The sequence below is a fragment of the Arachis ipaensis genome, chromosome B9, assembly GCF_059453495.1.
Source record: "Arachis ipaensis isolate K30076 ecotype BB chromosome B9, ASM5945349v1, whole genome shotgun sequence".
Taxonomy (NCBI): domain Eukaryota; kingdom Viridiplantae; phylum Streptophyta; class Magnoliopsida; order Fabales; family Fabaceae; genus Arachis; species Arachis ipaensis.
The window spans coordinates 160,272,799-160,293,527 of record NC_142444.1 but is presented as its reverse complement, the minus strand read 5'-3'; the positions used below and the strand labels follow the sequence as shown (position 1 = coordinate 160,293,527).

The following is a 20,729-nucleotide window of genomic DNA, read 5'->3' as shown; positions in this document are numbered from 1 at the left end:
CTTTATTATTAAAAGCATAGGATACGACATTTCACTATACTTTAGTTGTTATGACTTATGAATCATGGCACTAAATTTTACAGTGTTACTAGATTGCTCTATTTCAATCTTTTTGGAAGATGCTTTTATTCCACCATATGCTTTTATACAAGTCATTGGGAACACATCTAATGAAGAATAACAGTAACATAACATGCCATAGAGAAAGTGAGTACATATAATATGTATATTACCTATACTTTGTTAAGCATGCTAACATACAGAAAGTATGGTTCAAGACCTTATACATCAAAGTAAAATAAAATTACATACATAGTCTAACGAACAAAACATGATTAGTACTAAGAATCCTTAATTAGTTGTCCTTGGGAGCAGAGTAATAGAGCTTGAAAACTCTTGGAAGATAAACAAGCAAGAGGAAGCCAAACAAGTTGAAGCACCAGAAGGCCATGTTAGCCACTGCAAGAGCCCTACCAACATACACCCTCCTATCAGACCCACTGTGCTCCTCATTGATCTTGTAGATCTCACTCCTAAGCCAATCCACAATGCTGAAGATCCTCCTTGAGTTGTAGAACACGGGTACAAATGCCCTTATTGGTGTTGAGAATCTCCCCGAGAATGCAACGCCTTCCATGAAAACTTGACTTGCCAACAGGAATACATGGGGTGCTGCTGCCTTGATACCTTCCTTGTCGCCCTCAAAGATACCTTCCAAGATATACGCTATGGGAGCATATAATCCAATGATGGCACCAACCAGAACATAAAGCTTCAGGACCTTGTTTTGGGGGCTGAAAACTTGTGCTTCCTTTGATGGATGAAGAGGTGGAAAAGCAACCTTTGAGATGAAGTACATGTAGAATATGGAGAACACAACGAAGCCAAAGTCTTCGGGGCTAACCATGCCACTTGCTGATAGGACTATCCCCACTGCCAAACAATTTAGCTGCCGAAAAGAGAGGAATCCAACCCTGCGCGTCGTGGTGATGCTTTTCGAGGCATTCTTGCTGTCCTTGAGCGAGTGGTCTTGTTGTTCTTTGTGGACAACTTCTTCTTCCTTTGGTAGGCTAATATCGCTCGTTGGACCGACCCCACCCGACATTTTCAGAACTCAATCTGGTGTTTCTTCAATGTCTTTTTTGTTAACTACTAGAGAAAGATGATTGATTGGATTGGAGCATTTCGAGAAGGAGAAGAATTTGAGATTGGTACGCGCAATAAGCGGAAATGAATGAATGAATGAAGATAAGGTTGTAGATGATGGCGGAAGTTGTGGACAAATGGCAGGTTCATATGAAATATATTCAAGGTTTGATGGCGTGGCTAATTTGTGTTAGTTGTGGTGACAAGTGTTGCTTCATAATTGTACGGTTGTGTTGCTTCCAAGCCACGAGTTTCGACTTTCATGTTAAGACCATCACCCCAGAAACGGACAATCACCCAGTTCCAAGAAGCATTTTTTTTTTTTGTTTCTTTTCGCTAGCTTGCTAAACATAGTAGGATCATATTCCTACGGATACACTCGAAAACACTGGGATCATCTATGGACAAAGCCAAGGAGGAATAAGCCAAGGACTTGCTTGTCGTCTAATATATTTGTGTTGTTTAGCTCCATTTTTTAGTTTTTATGACTATTAACTATTATTATTAAAGAGAAGATATAATATTATTGTAATTTTGTTAAGAAAAACATTCAAGTCTTGCATATATTCCGTAATTTAACTGATTAGGGCTCTCTCCATTATCTCAGGGATAGCATGACTACAAAGAAATTGTGCCCAATTATAAAAACTGGGTTAATAATGATAAACACCACCTTTTATTTAAGAAAAAAAAATAGCAATTCTATAATCAATTAAACAAATTTATTACACAAAATTTCATAAATAATGCCACAAGAAAAAAAAAACAAACTTACACAATCCCTTATGACATCATTTGAAGAAAAACAAAAATATAAAGAAGACATCTTTCTGGCAAAAACCCATCTTCAATTTTCTTAGAGAAGACCATTGTTAAAACTGGAACCTCTGTTAAGAAATTGATCGGCAAGTAGTCAAAACTGTGCGTATCTGTATAATTAAATAATCAAATTTCTTCTCTTTCTTACTTCCTTCCTAGTTCCTACTAGGTAGCTGCTTTTTGTTTGGGAATATACTTTATCTTGATTCCCTTTTTAGGCTTCATTTTGGTTTTGGATTTAGTAACTTCGGAGGTTGCATGCAATTGATTCTCTGCATTTGCAACAGTGCCATATCTATCGGCATTAGAAAATTCAGATGCTGTCAGTTCACGATCTTGTACCTCTTGGCATTCAAGCGGTTCAGAATCAGGCGAAACAACCAATTTCACATGGTTTGATGAAATAGCTTCTTTCCATCCTGCATAGGAATTGTTTTCAATTAGATTAAAGACAATTAAAGACCAAGGAAGTCATTTTTAGTGACACGGGACAGTACAATAGAATAGAACTCTGAAAATGTAGGGTAGCAAAGATTACTTTGTGCAAGAAAGACTTTGGCAGCATGTCTGGAGAAAAGGCTTCTTGGATATGCTTTAGCACCAAAATCGGGAAACTTGTTCCCGAAACCAATATCACTATGATCTATACTATACACCCTTAAACTACTTTGACCTGACAAAGTTTGATCCTGTTTTTCATAAGTATCAGCTTCAGCTCCAGCCCTACCATTTTGAAGTGGAAATGGGTCTTTGGTTCCATGTTTGTCAATTGGCCGCCAAAACTTCACTGTTAATGGGTTGTTGCTACTCTGGGAGGAATCAGGTTTCACTGGCTTCTCCTGTACAGTACACTGCTTTGTCGGATTCTCCACAATATCATCACCATGAGATGCCACAAGGCTACCCACTGATTGGCTGCAATTGCTTAGAGTTACAGATATAGATCCTATCAATACTTCATGATTCTTAACCTTGTCTGGTTCTTTTTGCAGTCTGGCTTTTGAAACCATCCCATCAATATCCGGTTTAGGCTTTCGACTCCATACTTTCATCCCATTAGTAATAGAAGTCACTCTTTGATCCCGGTTTGTCCCATATCTCTGAATGACTCCATGCTTTGATAATTGAGAATATGGGCTCGCATGTAAACAGTTGGATACAGCCCACTGTGATTTTGGCAGTCCTTGCTGTCTTGCAACCATCATGCGTCGACGATTATGTCTGTGGGATGTTTGTCGCTCAATATTTTGATCAGTGTCACATTCATACCCTGAGTCCCTTTCAGCACCTTCATAAATGTCAGGAAAGTGACAGGCAGATGCATGTGGTGAAGAAGCATGATCTGCAAATGTATCAGAATTATGTGCTTCAAAGACACACGTATCCAAAGATGTTTCTGCAGATAGTACAGCCTCTCCTGTGCTATTGATGTTCCGTTTAATTTCAATGTCATCTTCGAGCAGTTCCCTCCCCTTCTGTTCTTTTTGTCTAAGCTTTTTCTGGCGTTTCCTCTCCAAAATCTCAGCTTGTCTATAAAAAGGGAGAAAAGTTAAATAAAGAGTCCTACTTTCCATAAACGGCTAGTTTACAAGAGAGTACACTTGCAACTCTAATCCTTTTTTGGCTTTGCAGCATAAGTCAAGATAAAGGACAGATTATTTTATCAAAATAGCCAAATAACTAAAATAATGTGACGTATTTAATATAGTAGCATAACAGAAGTTTCAGAAGTGGTTAGAAATTTTTTATGAAATCAAATTAAAAGAATAAGGATGATAAAAATCAATTGGGGTCCCCTCCCTAAATTCTAAATGTCATTCAATCAAGATTACCCTGAAAATAAGGATGATAAAATCAAGCACCCAAAACTGAACAAGGAAACTTGAAAACAGATAAACAAAACCAAGAAGGAAAAAGAAGAATAATAGTATATCATATAATCATATAATCCTACTCTCAAACTAAATCCGTAAACCCTAGAAATAATGGTCATTCCTTAAGAACCTAAAAGGTTAAAACAAACATTAAGAATCACTCAGGATGACCAATAAGACCAGATATCAAAAGACGCAAAGGATTGGGAGCAATCACGACAGTATAAAAACAAACTGGTTATAGAGCTACGTACCTTTTCTGAGCAGCTTCTTCCTCCTCAACTAGCTGCTTCTGACACTTCAATGCTTCAGCTTCTTTGTCTGCAAGCCATGCCTTCACCTATGTAAAAGGAAATTCCTATTTATTCACGACTATGACTCAGAGAACTAATTCAGATAATTCACACCTTTTTGCTTTGTCAAAATGGAATCAGGTCTGGTTTGTTTGAAATTTGAATACAGAATATCATGAAATTCATTAACTGGAATATATTTTGGAGTTTAGAAAAATAATTACCAATTTCTGCTCTACCAAGAAACTAGTGCAAGAAACTATGTTTTTTGGTTCAAGACCAATCTTTCCAGCCTCTCCATCAAAAACATATCTTTGCATTGACACTGCTGTCCCACACAAAAATGTTTTTTCACTGGAATCATCAAGTATACTGAACAACTCTTGGGAAGATATAGGAAAGCTTGAAGGCCTCGATTCGACAATATCCTGAAAACAATTTATATTTATAGCATCAATATACCATAACAAGAAACATATTTGAAATAAATAACTGATAAGTAAGACCATTAAGTTTCATACCAGAAGGGCAGAACCAGCCCTAAGATAATACTGTGGAAGAGAAGACAATCCTTGTTTTTGAGTAAGACTTGCCAAAGCATTTAAAATTGAAGACCCTGGAACTTCCTAAAGTATAATCATGTCAATTAGTAAGAAAAAAAAACAATATACTTAGATTTGTTAGGGAAAAAAGGGAGGAAAGAGGAAAACAATAGAAGCTGAAAAGAAGTTTGATGAAGAAGTTTCAAACATTCATATTCACATTCGAAAATGCACCTATAACCATCCAACAAATGGACATGGCGCATGAGTTTTCACTTTTCTAATCCATAGTAGCAACTGTAATAGAAAAGTACTACAGCCAAACAAAATAAAACACATAATAGCATATGAGGATTGATGCAAGTATGCTCATGCAATGAAAGTACTGCAATTTTCTTTTAAAACAAAAAATTAAATAAATAAATAAAAGTCATGCCTTTAAATATGGTCCCTAATTTAGCAGTTGTTTTAGAGTGAGTGAGTAAATAAGTGATTGGATAAGGCCTCATGTCACTCAGATTTCCTTATATCCATTTCATCCCTTCCCAGTCGTAGCCATATATATTTGATATACACTAGTGAGATAAAAGTAAGCCATATTAAAATAACTTCATGTACAAGTAAACCAGTCATGTAAGAAGCAGAAAGTTATACCTCCAACATTACATTCTTGAATGACACAACTTCTTTTGCCTCTTCTATAGAGAGCTACATCATTCACAAAAAATTAGTAAAAAACACAAAACTACTAGTATTCATCATACAAGTGAAATTCACAAAGATGAAAAATTACCTTATCCCAATAAGCTCCTAGAAGATCTCGGTTTTTCTTAGAATCCTACAATTTGAAAGCAGCATTAGGTAAAATTGAGGAGGGCATGGAAAAGAACCAACTATGAAAACACACAAAGGACTCATCAACTAAGAGCAAAAATGGGATAAATATTGCTTTTATTTATAGCTATAAAGAAAACCTTATCAAGCTTCTTCAATCGATGGTGTACACGCATATGTCTTCTATGGTTAATGGGAGAGCAAAACTCTCGAGAACACTTGTCACACTTCTGCAACTGAACTTTCACAGGAGAAAGCAAAGGCCACCCTGGAAGTTCTGTCAAACAAATAACAGATTGTATTAGAATACTTGTGTTTAGAACAGTACACACCAGTACCAAGCCCAAATGAAATTGGATACATTTTAGAAAGAATTGTGTTAGTTTTGAATAGGCCAGCATACAGGCAAAGTGATCTAAATATTTTAAACTATTGACTCTTCACTTTTCTCTTGTATTTTTCTCTCAAGGGAAAAACACATTCAGTAACCATTAAATATCAAATGAATACAATTTGGTATTCACAATATACTTTCAAAAATCAAACCCCACAAAAAATATAATGACATAATATAAAGTTATTACTGATACCTTGCTGGTCTAAAGCATGGAGTAATTGAATCCATTGTACAGGGCTGTCACCAGCCCTAGGAAAAGAAAGGAAAGGTTCCTTTCCAATTGCTTGTCTGATGATGGTATCTATAGAATCATTTCTGTCTTCTGTTTTCATGACATCAGGAGAGCCAGAGGCCGTGAGTTTAGCAACTGGCATCTATTCACACCAAAGGCCTACCAAGAGGGTTTACAAGATTCTACTGCATAGATTATGGAAAATTACACGTAAACATAGGCATAAATTTAAAATAACTGGCAAGAGGAAAGGAATAAATAAAGTTAAGTATTCAACAAAATTGAATTTCAAGGGAACAAAAAACACTGTCAGGACATAGTTAAAGGGAAAAAGCCAAAGACAGGATGGTACAAATTGCTCAACTGATTATGGAGCACCCAACTTTCATATGATGAAGCAAAACATGAGATTGTTGACATGAAAATGCAGAAAATTGCTATTATCAAACCAGGCCTCTTTAATTCATTATGTTAAAGCATTAGGCACACATATTTGCCATATTTATAATATCTTCTGAAGCTTATTTACAAGCTAGTGAAACACTTCAATGGTGAAAAAGAAGAATCAAGTGTACTGGCATTATACCATTCTCGTCATTTATAAATTGTTATAGAAGGAATTCCGAAAATAAACAATGTAATCCAAGTGTCCAGTTATTTAATAATTGCTTCCAAACAACTGCAATTCTAGATCCAATGAATTGAATATTCAAAGCATGCCTATACCTGGAAACTTTTATTCACTTCTACGTTGATGTAATTGAAACAAAAAATCAAGCCATATAAAAATTGATCATTGAATAAATGAAACTCCAAATATATTGAAACTCAGCAATAGCAAAAGGGATGGATGTAGATGTAGAAACTGCACTTTAATCCATGTTAGGGTGTTCAACATATATTGACATAATGCTAATGAATAAACTCATCCTTCGTATTCAACTGTTCAATCACTAGATGATTAATTGTATTTTTCAATCGAGAAAATAATAACACAAATCTATAAGAACATGATCTGTGATCCAGTTAGGGAAAGCAAAGTAGCACAATAGTGGATCAAGTAGGTACGTACCACGGGCAAAACGAGATCGGTTGAAAAACAAAAAGATTTCTGTGACTATCCGAAGAAGAAACAAAAACAGCTGAGGAGTAGATTTGGATGCAGCGAAAATGGTACTGCTCAGAGAAACAAGAGAAGAACCTGCAGTAGTTGCACTAGGGTGAAAATTATAAAACGTTGCTAACAAGAAAAGGAAAAAAAAAAACACAAAAACAAAATTTAATTACTAATTTAGTTATTATTGGTTTGGATTTTGGGCTTAGGTCACATCACATCACAAATTCACAATCACAGAACCTCTTTACTTTTATCCCACAAGTGACAGCGCACGTGCCTCCATATAATTACAGTGCTAATGAGACTTAAAACATTAATGGATGAATTTAAGTTGTGATCTTAATATTATATTATTACTGTGGGCTTTTGCTAACATAATATTTATTAAGATTTAAGAATACAAATTTTGTTTAAAAAAAGTTATTTTAAAATGTGTAATAGTATTAAATGAATAAAAATCCGCGTCCTCTATAAAATATTTTTAATTTTATTTTTGATATTGTTACGTTCCCATAGAATAACATGATAACAATGTCAATGGAACCGACTTGGTCACATGAATATAGACAAAAGAACACCGTTTATATATGGCCCAATTGTAATTTTAGTGCACTGCAAAATCCATGCATCAGTTACACACACCATAAGATAATTGTTCAAAATTGTTTTAATTACTTATGAAACTTGAACATAGGATAATGCGAAGACAAAAGTGGAGGTGAAAGAGGTTATGTGCTATGGAGGATGATAATATTGCATGGAGTATAACGTAGATATGAGAAGGTAGATAGAATGAGTTTTAAATGACTCTCTGTTTTTGGGTAATGCATGAGTAGGTCTTGGGGTTAGTTAATCCATAAACTTTTACGTGTTCTCCTCATGTTTTGTTGGAAACACATTTGCTAATACAAAAAGAAAATACTTAAATTTCAGTGAACAATATTTTATTATAGAATATTTTATATTTAATATACCCTAGCATATTTTCGTTACCTTTTCCTGGATGATGACTACAAAATTATACATACACATATTCAAACATTTATTCCATTACTTTTCTAATGACTAGAGATTTCTAACTTAATAATGCTGATTTCCATACATGTTCTCATTGAACGGAGCTCAAGCCATACTAAGAATTACATCTGTCATCCATTAAAGCAACCATTAACAGTCTCATGCCAATGTATGCTATGCTTATCAACTTGATTAATTACGTCAATTTTGTTAGGAGAAATGGAGAATGAAACGGATGGAATTAAAGGAAAATGTTGGGGAAAGGAATAGGAAGAGAATGTGAGAATAAACTTGTTTAGATGTTTAGTGTACAAGAATTAAGAAGGGTTATGTTAAATTACAATATAATTTAACAAAGGGAAAAAAAAAAAAAAAAAACCAGAAAAGAGGAAGGTATAATTAAAACTTTCCCTTCCCCTCCATTTCGTCCCCATATGTGCATGTATGTGTAATTTGACTATGGATTATGGAACATTTTCACTGTAGTTGCTGCCATTCTTGAATTGCATTATGTAATGCATAATTAGGCACTAAATTTGTGTGCTCAAGCTTGAGGTTTGTCATGGGGGAAGTGTCGTGACCACTATCCAACCATTCTCTTATTGCCTCGGCTTCATACGTAAAGCCATCTGCAGCTATGTACGGATCTTCCATTACCTCCTGCAAAATGAAAAACAAGCAACAGCTAATCTAGCATATTCCATTAAATAGAGGCCAAAATTTTTATAAGAATGTATTTCAACCAATTTTTTATATTCACCTGCACAATGGGGCATACAAAGTGGGATGGAGTGCGGCGATGTTTCTTGGATGTCAAATATGGTGGCATGTTCATGCATGTAGTTCTGAATGGTTCAAGAACATCCCAAATATCTGATGTGAGGTCCGGCCGGTTCAGCCAAGTCTTGTGACAACATCTCAATGCTAAATAGGCCAGATGTATAGTTTGATCAAGTGGCCACTCACCAGCTGAGAAGTCCAATACTGCTTCAAGGTTATCCTTTTCCAATGCACATTTGACATCTCTGACTAGCCCCAAAAGTGGTCTTCCGGTTAGAAGTTGCAACAACAGGATTCCGAACGAATACACATCCGATTCTGGAGTGAATTTGCCAGTGGCAAGATACTCTGGATCAACATATGCCAAACTTTCATTTGGTTTGTTGTGTATTGTTGTGTGAGCTGAATCCACATTCTTCTCAACTAAACCATGAATGCCAATGTCAGCAAGTTTGGCAACAAAGTTAGCATCAAGGAGAACCTTACTAGCTTTCAAATTCCCATGTATAATACTAGGCTCGCTAGAGTGAAGAAAAATTAGAGCAGAACATATGTCAGCAGCAACGGATATTCGAATTTGCCATGGAAGTGGAGACTTCTCTTTGCGGGCAAGGTGACCTTCAAGGCTGCCATTATTTAGATATTCATACACAAGTGACCTAGACTCGGCACATGTTCCAATCAGTGTCAACAGGTTTCGATGTCTCACCCGACTCAAAACTGCTACCTAGAAATTCAATAGAAATTATAACCAGGGTGAATAAACAAAAACAGATGAGTTCCTCATACAAGCACAAAATATGACAGATTTATCCAGTCAAGATAATTCAACCCTGCAATACAGAGAATTCAGAATATATATTTTAAACCAAGCTAAAAAGTAAGAAAAAAGCACTCAGGAGATCTGAGTTTATCTTTTCTAAGAACCAAAAAATGTCATAACTGAGCTTCAAAAATGAATTTGGTGTAGAATAGGGCGTAATACACCATACATTTCTTTGGAGAAGGTGAAAATGAGCATATAAGAATACTGACTCTTAGACATCTTTGGGTTCTTAAATGAGCATCCTAATAATCTAATTTCAGACTACCAAGCAAACAATGAGAATATAAGATTACCTGACGTTCAAACTCCAATTGGCTGTGACAGCCATAAGAAGGTAACATTTTTATAGCAACATGCATATTGCGAAGCACTCCTTTGTAAACACTTCCATATCTTCCTTCTCCAATCTTCCAAGATGGATCAAAATCATTAGTTGCCTGATTGATCTCCATGAAAGAAAATACAGGGAATTCTACTGCATAAGAAAATGAAGTATGTGACTTTCCAAATTCCCTCAGCACTCGGACTTGCCTTACTGCATTTGCACACTCTATCTGCAGTCTATCTCGTTTTTCCTTGAAACTTATCAACAGGTCCACAGCTGATAAAATCTTCTCCTCCAACTCTTTTGCTGTTTCCTGTCTCTCAGAAAGTTGGTTCTCAAGTGCTGAATTTTGTTCTTGGACAGTTTGCAACTCATACATTATTTCATCTTGCTGATTCTTTGTCTTTTGTAATTCTTCCTTCTCTCTAGCTAATTGTTCTTCAACTTCTCTTCTTTTGTTTTTCTCCTTAGCACACAGGCTTTCCATTTCTAATGCTTCATCCTGTTGGAAACCAAGTTGCGGCAAAGTTTCAGAAGACAATGAAATTGATCTAGTTCATGCATAATAAGGCACCAATTCATAAGTGTATATTCTACATGTATATGAAGGCATGACCTTCTATATGAAAAAACACGTGCTTCTGCCACACTAAATTGATGATCATTTGCATCTGATAAGGAAGCTTTTTTGTTTTACAAAGTTGTGTTATTTAACGTAACGGTGATAGACTGATAGGAATACTGGTGATGAAGGCATTATGTCCTCTTTAATGAGGGAGGAAAATGGTTATCAGAGAGAACTTTCTATATGAAAACGAAATTTGAATCTGACATTGAAATATATTAAGCAAAGACAAAATTTGATTTGCTTTCAACCTCCAAAGAACTTTCTTTGACTTTCCGCTGCTTTAAAGCCTCTTCAAATTCTTTTCGCCTCATGCTTTTGGAATCTCTAGTGGACTCTTCCAGTCTACCATTTATTTCACTTTTGTCTTCAATTTCACCATCTACCTCCTCCTGCAAAATCACGAAGAATTCAAAATTTACCACTTGGTTAAAATGGAAACATAGCCGGTCCCACCTAGTTGGACATGGCTTAATTGTTCTTAATTTAAAGCAGAAACAAAATGACAAACATCTAATTGAAACGAATATATCTTTGTATACATATTAATACCCAAAACCTTTCATTACACACTGAAATTATTCAAATACACCATGCATTCATATTTCAGAAATCATGAATTTAATGCCTGTTTTCCACTGATTTTATGTGCAGGCAAGCATGTAGAAAAGGTTTCCTACCTTAAAAGAGTAGTAGCATACCAGAAAATGTGAAGTAATCTAGCATGAAAATTGAAGAAACTTGTGCACTAAGGCTGAAGGAAAACCAGCACCTCTCACCTCACAAAACAGCAATCCTGACAACTTTGAACTGTCAGCAACACTAATGGAGGACCATTTTGAACGTAATGAACTGTGGGAACTGACAGTTTCAATTTCTTCCACATCATCAGAATCTGCACAACCCTGTCACAAGTTATTACCCATAACAATCCTGATAAACGATAATAGCTGAAAGTCACCTGTCATTCTAAAATCAATTAAAAGAAAGAGAATGGAAAGAAACATCCAGCAGAAATACCTAAATGTTCCAATCCATTAGGAATCGATTCATATTCAAACTTCTGTGATTGTTCGGCTTCTGCATTTGAATTGCACACCAACAGTGGAGGGGCAGTCTCTATTTCAGGTGTACGTTTACTATCTACCCTAATTATCGTTCAAATTTCACAAAAGTGGAAGTGAGGACATGTTTGTCGCTGCAATGTTTCATAACGACTTGTCCTTCTATATCATAAACTGCTTTAAATGACAGAGATATGCATGCAGTCCAATTCATCTACACTACATCTTGACTTACAGTTTTAGGAATAAATGCAATTCACACTTAAATTAACAAGTACCTGGTACATTTGATGTTGCCATTGCAAATGAACCAAATATTACATGATGGAACTGCTTGTTTATGTACAGGAATAATCTTTGTTGACTCTTGCTCAGCCAATTTCCTGCAATTCCAAAAACTATACGTTCAGTAATTTGTACAAAAGACAGTGGTTGACATAATCCTAATTCAGAATCAAGAGACAACTATGGCCTTTTTTTATTGTTCAACCAGAAATAAATAGCCAATTGCAACCTTCCTAAAAAATGGGAAGATAAACAGATGAAGAATGTCATAAAACTGCCAATATCTACACATATCTGAAATGGAATATCCCTATAAATACAGCCTATAAAAAAGCAAGTTGAGGAGAAGAAAGATGCATAATGAAGATAGAGACCGTCGTGAAAGATTATATTTCTCACTTTTAAGAAGCTTTACCTTAATTTTACGGTACAGTTTCCAGTAATTTCAAGAGGATAAGGACAAAGGAAGGCAATGAAGACATGAAAGAATAACAAAGGTTTGAAATTTATACCCCAAGTTATATCTGTCTGCTGCAGCTCCAATTACAAGCAATCTAATATTGTGCTGAGCAATAGCTTCCATAATCCCTTTCTCAATATTGTCCATCTCAATCAACAATTTATGTGCCCTTACCTACAGGCATTTGGTATAGTATAAGCATAGATTTCCTTCCATAAATATTTACTAAACTGGACCGGCATCTTATGAAACCATTATTTTTAAACTTTTCAAAGTTCAATCAAAGCTTTGGAGAAAGTAGTCACTATTTTATCGTCCTACCTAGCTATTCTAGAAATGGGTAGGATGATAACACATATTAGGTGAGTGATTAAATAGAACACCTTAGTAAATAATTATAATTTAACAATAGGAATAAAAGATTTAGAAGAAAGATAATACCCCTGTTTGGACAAGAGTGGCAACATATTGGTCCAAGAGTTCATGGATTTTTTTACTTTCATTGTCCGAGAATGAAAGAGATCGTGTTTCATCCCTATAAGGGTTTCTATCTGCTGCACATGTGAAAAGGAAGACGTCAGGAGTCAAGCACAGAGAGGCTTCATCAACAATAGCAACATCAAATCCCTTTCCATGGTTCAACAATTCGGAGTATAATGAACATTCACATTCACATTCACATTGTTGAATATAAGCTGATTTGATAAAAATGACAGAAATTAATTATCCAAGTCCGAGTTTAAAGAAGCATTCAGTTTAATTTATTTTCCAGAGTCCCCTTAATAAGAAAAACTGCAGAAAGCCAATAACTTTTCAGAAGCATATATCGTTGACACGCTAATCACTGATTTGTCATATAGCAAAACACAGCATAATTCAACATCCACTACTACTTAGATAGTCCTCAGATCACCCTCAATAGTTCAATTCAACACCGTCAATTTCATTTTCTCATATAACAAGGCCTTGAGGGAAAAAGTGATATTACTAAACCATATTATCATCCAACCAAAATACAGAATCCAAATTTAGCAACAATTCAACTCACATACTGAAATTTCAAGTCAAATTTTCCCAAACCCGTGAAATTTTTTTCAGATTTGTGTGAAAAACTTAGCAAGCAGAAAAATAATTGAAAAAGTGAAGAGAAACTGACGGGAGGAATCGATAGGGTGAGGATGGTGAACGTGAAGGAGGCAAATTGATTTGGAAGGGAAATTGTGCGAAGCCCAATGCAATAGTTGTTGGGTCTTGTGAATGTTGTTTCCCACCGCAACAAAGACTGTGTGTGTGTCTTGTTCTTCAGCTTCAGCTAATTGGATGCTACCCATGAATACGATGGATCCACAGCAATGCAACTGCACTTGAACACCCCTGTTTCGATTTGAGCACACTCTGCTCTACTGTTCTCTATTATGGAAATGGAATCACCGTTAATATTGATTATTAAATTATTAATTTCTCTCTTTATGAATGAATAGATGGTGGGTGGGGTCCTCTGGATAGTGTGTTGGTGAACCACGGAGGACTCTTTTCTCTCTCAGCCTCTGGATTCCTCCTAGATTAAGCTTAAGCTTAAACACTAAGCACCAAAGCCACAAAAAGGTCACACCAAATCACCAATCACACTTGTACAACAATACATAATTTGTTTTAAAGCTTCTTATTTTAACTTAACAATTACTTTCTCAGCTTAAATATATTTGCAATCAAGTTCCTACGCCATACCAGCAAATTTCAATCAAATTCTACTATTAAACTATCGTTACAAAATATTCATTGTTAATAACAAATTAATAATTGCTTTCTAAACTAATCGCATAAATAACAATTCAGAAAAAGAAAATTATGTTTAGTTAAATGATTATGTAACAATTTTAGTATAAACCCACTTGATCGTAGGAATAAAGTTGCAAAATCTCATCGGCAATGATATTTAATATCAGAGCTCAAATTTTTCTGTATAATATGGAGCAATTGTACTATAATAAGTTTATGATTGCGTAAATGAAAGTCGGCCTATTTTCACAAGTTGTGATATTACTAAAGATTTATAGGAATAATAATAATAAAGTCTTTGAAGTGTGTTTTCATTGTTTTCTATGTTTGAACCTATCTTAATTTAATATAATCATTCATTCTTAGGTGGAAGATGCCACCTAAACGTCGTAATTCTACTCCACGGACAGGAGCACGTAATGCTCCTAATGTTGAAGCTAATAGAGCACCTTCTCCCCCACTCAGTCAATGGGGTGCTGGTCGTAGAAGACCAATAAGGCAAGATAGAGGTGCGACTATCACAGAAGAACCAATGAATATTGTTGCTGAGACACGAGGACTTCATCAAACCGTTAATAATCTTGTGGAGTCCTTGACTGATCGAAGAGAAGTTAGAACCCCACTTTCTGCGGGGCCAAATGTCCTTCATCAAGAAAACCAACAACCCCTTGGGGAACGAGCTGTCACTCTCCAATCTTTCCTTAAGCTAAATCCGTCTACTTTCTCTGGAAATCTTCTGGAAGACGATCCTCAGTTCTTCATTAACAGCTTGAACAAAGCTTTTCGAGCCCTCAGATGTCCAGATAACACAGTGATGGATCTAGCTACATACAATTTAACAGGACATGCTTATCATTGGTATGAAACACTTCTTAAAAGTAGAAGGGCACGTCGAATGCCACCTCTTTTGTGGGATGAGTTTGTTGAGATCTTTTTGAAAAGATTCCTTCCTACTAGTATAAAGGAGAAAAATGCCACTGATTTTGAGAAGTTGAGGCAAACTCCTAGTATGTCTGTGATGCAATATGAGAATCGTTTCACTGAGCTTTCTAGATATGCTGAGCACTTAGTGACTCCGGATATCATGAGGGTCAAGAGATTTGTTCGAGGACTAGCAAATCTTTACTTCACTGCTCTTTCACCCATGGTTGGGAGCATGACCTATTCAGAAATTGTGAATGCTGCTTATGGTATTGAAGCTGGATTGGAGGAAAGGAGAGTGAACAAAGAAATGGGTAAAAAGAAAAGGATACAAGGAGTTTTTTCTGGAGGATCAAGCTATGGGGCATATCAGGTCATCAAAATCGCCCACAAACACAATCGAGTGGGGTTAACCATTCTGAAGCTGCCTCGAAGGGTACCTCAGCCTTAAGGAGTCGAGTTAGGAGTGCATCTGAACCAAGCATGCAGAGATCTAGATATTCTAGTAGATATGTAATAACCAGAAAAAAAAAATAGATAAGACGTGGGACCCACTCCTAAGTATATTTTTTTCCTTCTCTAACCCTAGCCCCACACTCACTTACCTCTCACTGCCGCACACACCTTCACTCACCTCATACCCTCTTTCTCACAACACACACCCAGATTCAACAGAAAAAGAAAGAAAAGGGAAAGAGAGAAGAGGGGAGGTCGCGAGAAGAGAAGGGAGGAGGAAGGAGGGAGGAGGGAGCTGTCCACGCCGAGCTACCATGCGAGGAGAGAGAGAGCCACGCCTCGTCACCGCCGGCCTGGAGCTCACCATTCGTGACCCGTCGCGCCGCCGCCTGCCGCGTTCAGCTCGTTGCCGTTGCGTCGCCATCAGAGGCCAGAACCGAGAGATGCGTCCGAGAGAGGGGACGAGGAAGGACAGCCGCCGCGTCTTGCTTCCGTTGCTGCTGAGCTTCAACCGCCGCCATGCCAAGTCGCGTCGCCATTGTTGAGACAGAAGAGAGAGCTCGAAGAGAGAGAAACAGAATGTGCGAGAGGAGCCGCTGTGAATAGAGGGCTGTTCCGTCACCGGTCGCCGTTCGAGTGAACCTTGGTTGCTAATGGAACCGTTACTGTCAATAACCCAATAACCCAAACTATCGCAGCTCCACCTTGTCGCTACCCAAATCTAAACCCTACGCTCATTCGTTCCATTTTACTTCAATCCTCCTCACCTTGGATTTTGGCACTCCGGGTTCGGTATCTTCGGTCCCTTGGGACCAAGTTGTGAGTAGGCTTTACATTTATAATTGTTTGACTGTGCATCTATAATTATTTTGACATATATCTATTATGATCTTTGAATTATACTCACTATATTTGTCTAGAACGGTTTTAAATTGATTAGAATAATTGATTTATTAAAATTAAATAATTCATTTTTTTATGAAGTTTATACTTTCGAAACTATACATGAGACCATATATATTTTTGATGAAGTCTTTCATTATTTTAAATTGTTTGATCTTATTTGAATATCTGTTTTTGAGACCATATATATTTTTGATGAAGTTTTGCATTATTCTAAAATGTTTGAGTTTACTTGAATATCTGTTTTTGAAGCATTAAAGTATTTGTTGGTATTCACTTAGTTTAAAGATTGTGAAATATATTTAAAATGTGTTTTGATTGAAAAAGTATGATTGGAAAGGATTCTGATGAGAAAGTATAATATGATTTGATTTGATTCGATATCTTATATATTTTAAAGATCAATGATTTGTTGTATTTGAAATTATATGTTTTGAATTGGTTTGGGAGGCTCGTATTAGAAAACCGTAGTTAACGGCGGTTATGACGTTAACTTAGATGCATCTAACTCAGACTCCAGCTAGCAGGGGTGTTGCTAGCCTAACGTGTAGGCCACACGTTAGATCTGTTATTCTGTTAGGACACACAAGAGGAAAGGGCTACCCATAGAGGTGAAGCCGCCCAAGTGTGGACTTTTGATTTGATTTCTGTATGAGAACTCCCTTATTGATTCACTTATTATTATCAACTATTATTTTCTAATTAAAATTACTTTGATATAATGTTTATATGGTCTCATGTCGATTATAGATGTATTGTCTAGTCACTGAGTTGCAAAACTCACCCCGTTTTTCTAAAAACATTTTTCAGGAACAATTACTTGTCTATGTGAGGCTTTCGATTCAAGATGTACGATCTGCAATGAGTACTTATTTGTTGACGAGTTCTTAGATGTATATATGCTCCATATGACACAGACAGGATCCAACTATTTTAATTATCTTAGTTTTGTTATAAGTGTATAATTATTTATTTTAGAACTTGTATAATATTTGTAACTTTCTTATTCAACTTATATTTGAGTCGGCTAGGCTTGCTAGGGGACTATTTCCCTGAGCGCCAGTCATGGCTCATTTTGGGTCGTGACAAAGTGGTATCAGAGCTTAGGTTTAATCTGTGTAATGTGGAGCAAGTGTCCTATGGTAGGATCACGATTGTATAAATAGAAGCGCGCCTATTTGTACAAATTGTGGCACTATCAAAGGCCTATAGCGATGTCATCTTTGTCCGTTATGTCGTTGTTGTCTTTTGGTTGTTATCATGCGACTTCTGCCGCTTCTTGCCACTCTTTTCCTCTTCTTTGTACCCAACCTTGAGTTATCTTTTGGTAGTTTTTCTTGAACTTGCTTTTCCAATGATTTTAGTTTTGGTTCCGGTTTGCGTACTCTTATTTTTTTAGCAGGTTCTGCCCTTTCTCGCTTTTGTGAATATTTGCTTTAATCTTCTCTATGGTTCTCGATTTCAAGATTTCATTCATGATATAGAAGATTCGATATGTTCTTGCTGTGAATTACTATCTGATTCCTGTTGTAAAACTGTATTCGGATTTGTGAATTGTGGATTTGCTTAGTTGTTGAATTGAGGTGCTTTCTTTTGGATTTCGATAAACGAGGAGTTTTTTCTTCTTTTGTGAATGATCTTTAAAGCTTACATAATTTTGAACCACTCGTGATTCTTTCTTTCAAAACAATAATTGAACTGTTATTCAGTTGCTCAAGGAGAAGAACTACGCAATGAACATTTGAACGGAGTGTTATTCTTGTTTCTTTTTTTTTATTGGAATTGTGATTTTCTTTGCTTTGGTGTGGCGATTTTTTTTGGATAATCTGTTAGCTGAATTGAATCTTTTTCGATCTGAAAGTTTGGTTGAATTCTTTTAATTTGATGATCTGTTCTATTACGGTACTGTGTTGTTGAACATGACCTTTTTATTTCCACGGAATGCTTGCTTTTTGTTGGGGATTGGATGATGAATTCTGCTTTTGCCTAGATCTAAAGAAACCGAGAACTCCTTACCCTTGCTTTTCCCCTGAAACTTCTATTCTTCAACTGTTCTTATCATTATTATGTAGAGGGATTTAGCTTAAGTTTTGCTTGGTTCGCAATGCATGTGAATCAAAATGTAGTTATATTCTATGCAGCATTGTAGCCTGGTTGTTGAACACGATGAATACAATGGATTGAATCTAGTTTCCTAAAATAGTTTTTCCAAACTCTTCTTTCCTTTTTGATCATTCCAACCTACTGTGCTAGCAGCATTTGAATTAAAATGTCGTTGGTTTCCCGTGTAGTGTTGTCTGATTGTGGGTGTTGAGTGCTTCCTAGTGATATGCTTTTGTACTTGCCTGATTCATTTGTTTAATTTTTGCTTTTTTTCCAATTTTAAATTTGCTACTTGTGTTGTTTCCTTCGTTATTCTCTCGTGGTTGGAAATCGGTTTTTGTTTCTCTTTTCCTTGGGAACCAATTGAAGGGTATGGGATTGCACCAAGACTGTTTTCAAGATTCCGAGGTTGATATGTCCTTGTTATATTATTCTTTCACTTTCTACCCCTTAGATATTATAAAAAAATAACTTGATTATGTAGTCATTTTACTTTTGTTATGACCTCCAATGCTTTTCATTGGTTGCAACAATTAAAATTTTTTTTTTATCAGAAGATATGATTTCAAAAAAAAAAAAAAAGAAAGAAAAAGAGAGAAGCTCTACAAAAAATAATACAGGCTCATGATCTAAATTAAATTTGTCTTCTCTATTGAATTTTTCTGCCATATTCATTTTCTAGCATTAATAGTTGGTGCAAAGTTCAATTTAAAGTTGTTTTCTTGTAGCGCTATGTTCGTTGAGTTGGTTGAGTAACATTGTCCATGTAATCGAGTTAGATACTTAGATGTGGAATTGGTGACTTTTACCTGGAGTTTGAATGCCCTAGATCTTTTCTTTTGTCTCTTCTATTTTCTTTCCATGTATTTAATATGAACATGTCAATTCTTGTTCCTTTGCAGTGTTGTCTTCCAATCGATACTTTTGACTACCATACTCATATATGGTGACTTCTAACTTAGTACAGCAGTTTGTGTTTTGTTCTTAATGATTTTGACTGGTAGCTTTGAGAATGGTGATAGGCCCAACCTGTTGTTCCCCCATCCTAGTTGTTGACACACTTTTAAGATAGGAGAGTTAAGTGTTTAATGAACACTTATTGGTCGTCGTTTACCATATATGCTGACTGTATTATATATACTCAATTTTGCTTTTTATTGTTTTTTTATTTTTGACCGAGCACATAGAAGTTATTGGAATTGATCACGTGAATGGTATAGTTGTTTATGCTTCCAGCTATCTTTGACCAAAATCACGCGGTGCATCGGTTGTCGGGGGTTATCAAGGATAAGAGGATTTGATTTTAGTTTTAACTTTTTGGTGGTGTTCTCTTTGGATGAGATATTGGAATTAAATTGCGAACATGTTTTTGTGCAGTTAAACGATCGAGTGTATTGGAGATTTAACTTTGGGGGTTTAGGAGCAAGATTTTGTCTACACACACACACACATATATATATATATATATATTCCAACTCAACTTTGCCTTTGTTCTCACCTTGTGTTTTTGTTTGATCTAGTCTTACGTCAGTTTGACAAGCTGTTTCTTTCACTTATCTTCACCTTTCTCTATACGTGTTTGCCATAATTGGTCACACTAACCATAATTGGAGAATTTTGCTTGAACGCTGTGGGGGTCTGAATTATGTTACAATTGTTATGAATTGTTGTGCGGGCCTTAAATTGTTCTTGCATGTGAAGTATTGAAGGACCTCTTCTTGGATGGTTTAACTAAGATTTTGTACTTAAATGAGTTGAATGTACTTAAATAACATCTTGTCATGTTTTACACTGTCTATCTCATTTATAGTCAAGTAATTTCCATTTTTATATTAGTATGCTTAATAACTAAAGCCATGATAATAATAATAATAACAATTTCCGAGAGACTTAGTTAGAGATTTCTAAATTAGGAAAAGAGAGCAGGTTAA

The 20,729-nt window shown here is 35.9% G+C and overlaps 3 protein-coding genes and 1 pseudogene across 5 annotated transcripts; 1 reads left to right on the top strand and 3 right to left on the bottom strand.

Moving 5' to 3' along the window:
- Positions 1–99: 99 nt before the first annotated feature.
- On the bottom strand, positions 100–1,834 carry LOC107619332 (uncharacterized). Its single transcript, XM_016321587.3, has one exon. It carries the CDS (start codon positions 1,103–1,105, stop codon positions 356–358), a length of 750 nt encoding a protein of 249 aa, XP_016177073.1. The 5' UTR covers positions 1,106–1,834; the 3' UTR covers positions 100–355.
- On the bottom strand, positions 1,821–7,415 carry LOC107616093 (C2H2-like zinc finger protein). Of its 2 annotated transcripts, none has more exons than XM_088499740.1 (10): positions 7,210–7,415; positions 6,099–6,322; positions 5,649–5,785; positions 5,468–5,512; positions 5,329–5,382; positions 4,654–4,758; positions 4,357–4,560; positions 4,094–4,179; positions 2,504–3,495; positions 1,821–2,384 (listed from the first exon to the last, which is right to left on the bottom strand). In XM_088499740.1, exons 2-10 carry the CDS (start codon positions 6,277–6,279, stop codon positions 2,131–2,133), a joined length of 2,058 nt encoding a protein of 685 aa, XP_088355866.1. In that variant the 5' UTR covers positions 6,280–6,322; positions 7,210–7,415; the 3' UTR covers positions 1,821–2,130. The 2 variants fall into 2 exon arrangements, with proteins under 2 accessions (XP_088355866.1, XP_088355867.1); XM_088499741.1 differs by having other exon boundaries at positions 6,099–6,319; positions 7,210–7,310.
- Positions 7,416–8,549: 1,134 nt separating this feature from the next.
- Positions 8,550–14,306, bottom strand: LOC107617917 (U-box domain-containing protein kinase family protein). Of its 2 annotated transcripts, none has more exons than XM_016319795.3 (10): positions 13,793–14,306; positions 13,078–13,190; positions 12,689–12,810; positions 12,170–12,274; positions 11,848–11,975; positions 11,607–11,722; positions 11,079–11,219; positions 10,171–10,704; positions 9,032–9,778; positions 8,550–8,931 (listed from the first exon to the last, which is right to left on the bottom strand). In XM_016319795.3, the coding sequence occupies exons 1-10, from the start codon at positions 13,965–13,967 to the stop codon at positions 8,749–8,751; spliced, it is 2,364 nt and encodes a 787-aa protein (XP_016175281.1). In that variant the 5' UTR covers positions 13,968–14,306; the 3' UTR covers positions 8,550–8,748. The 2 variants fall into 2 exon arrangements, with proteins under 2 accessions (XP_016175281.1, XP_016175282.1); XM_016319796.3 differs by having other exon boundaries at positions 13,078–13,187; positions 13,793–14,207.
- Positions 14,307–14,947: 641 nt separating this feature from the next.
- On the top strand, positions 14,948–15,749 carry LOC148546949 (uncharacterized; annotated as a pseudogene).
- Positions 15,750–20,729: the final 4,980 nt, after the last annotated feature.

Bases quoted from the DNA above. Each gene is read 5' to 3' on its own strand.
- LOC107619332 (XM_016321587.3), bottom strand. From the start codon at position 1,105: ATGTCGGGTGGGGTCGGTCCAACGAGCGATATTAGCCTACCAAAGGAA.
- LOC107616093 (XM_088499740.1), bottom strand. From the start codon at position 6,279: ATGCCAGTTGCTAAACTCACGGCCTCTGGCTCTCCTGATGTCATGAAA. The intron at 5,786-6,098 runs GTATCAGTAATA...TTTGTTTGACAG, and splicing joins CCATGCTTTAGACCAGCAAG to AACTTCCAGGGTGGCCTTTG. The intron at 5,513-5,648 runs GTTTTCTTTATA...TTCAAATTGTAG, and splicing joins GATTGAAGAAGCTTGATAAG to GATTCTAAGAAAAACCGAGA.
- LOC107617917 (XM_016319795.3), bottom strand. From the start codon at position 13,967: ATGGGTAGCATCCAATTAGCTGAAGCTGAAGAACAAGACACACACACA. The intron at 11,723-11,847 runs GTATTTCTGCTG...AGGGTTGTGCAG, and splicing joins TAATGGATTGGAACATTTAG to ATTCTGATGATGTGGAAGAA. The intron at 11,220-11,606 runs GTGAGAGGTGCT...GTGATTTTGCAG, and splicing joins CAGGATTGCTGTTTTGTGAG to GAGGAGGTAGATGGTGAAAT.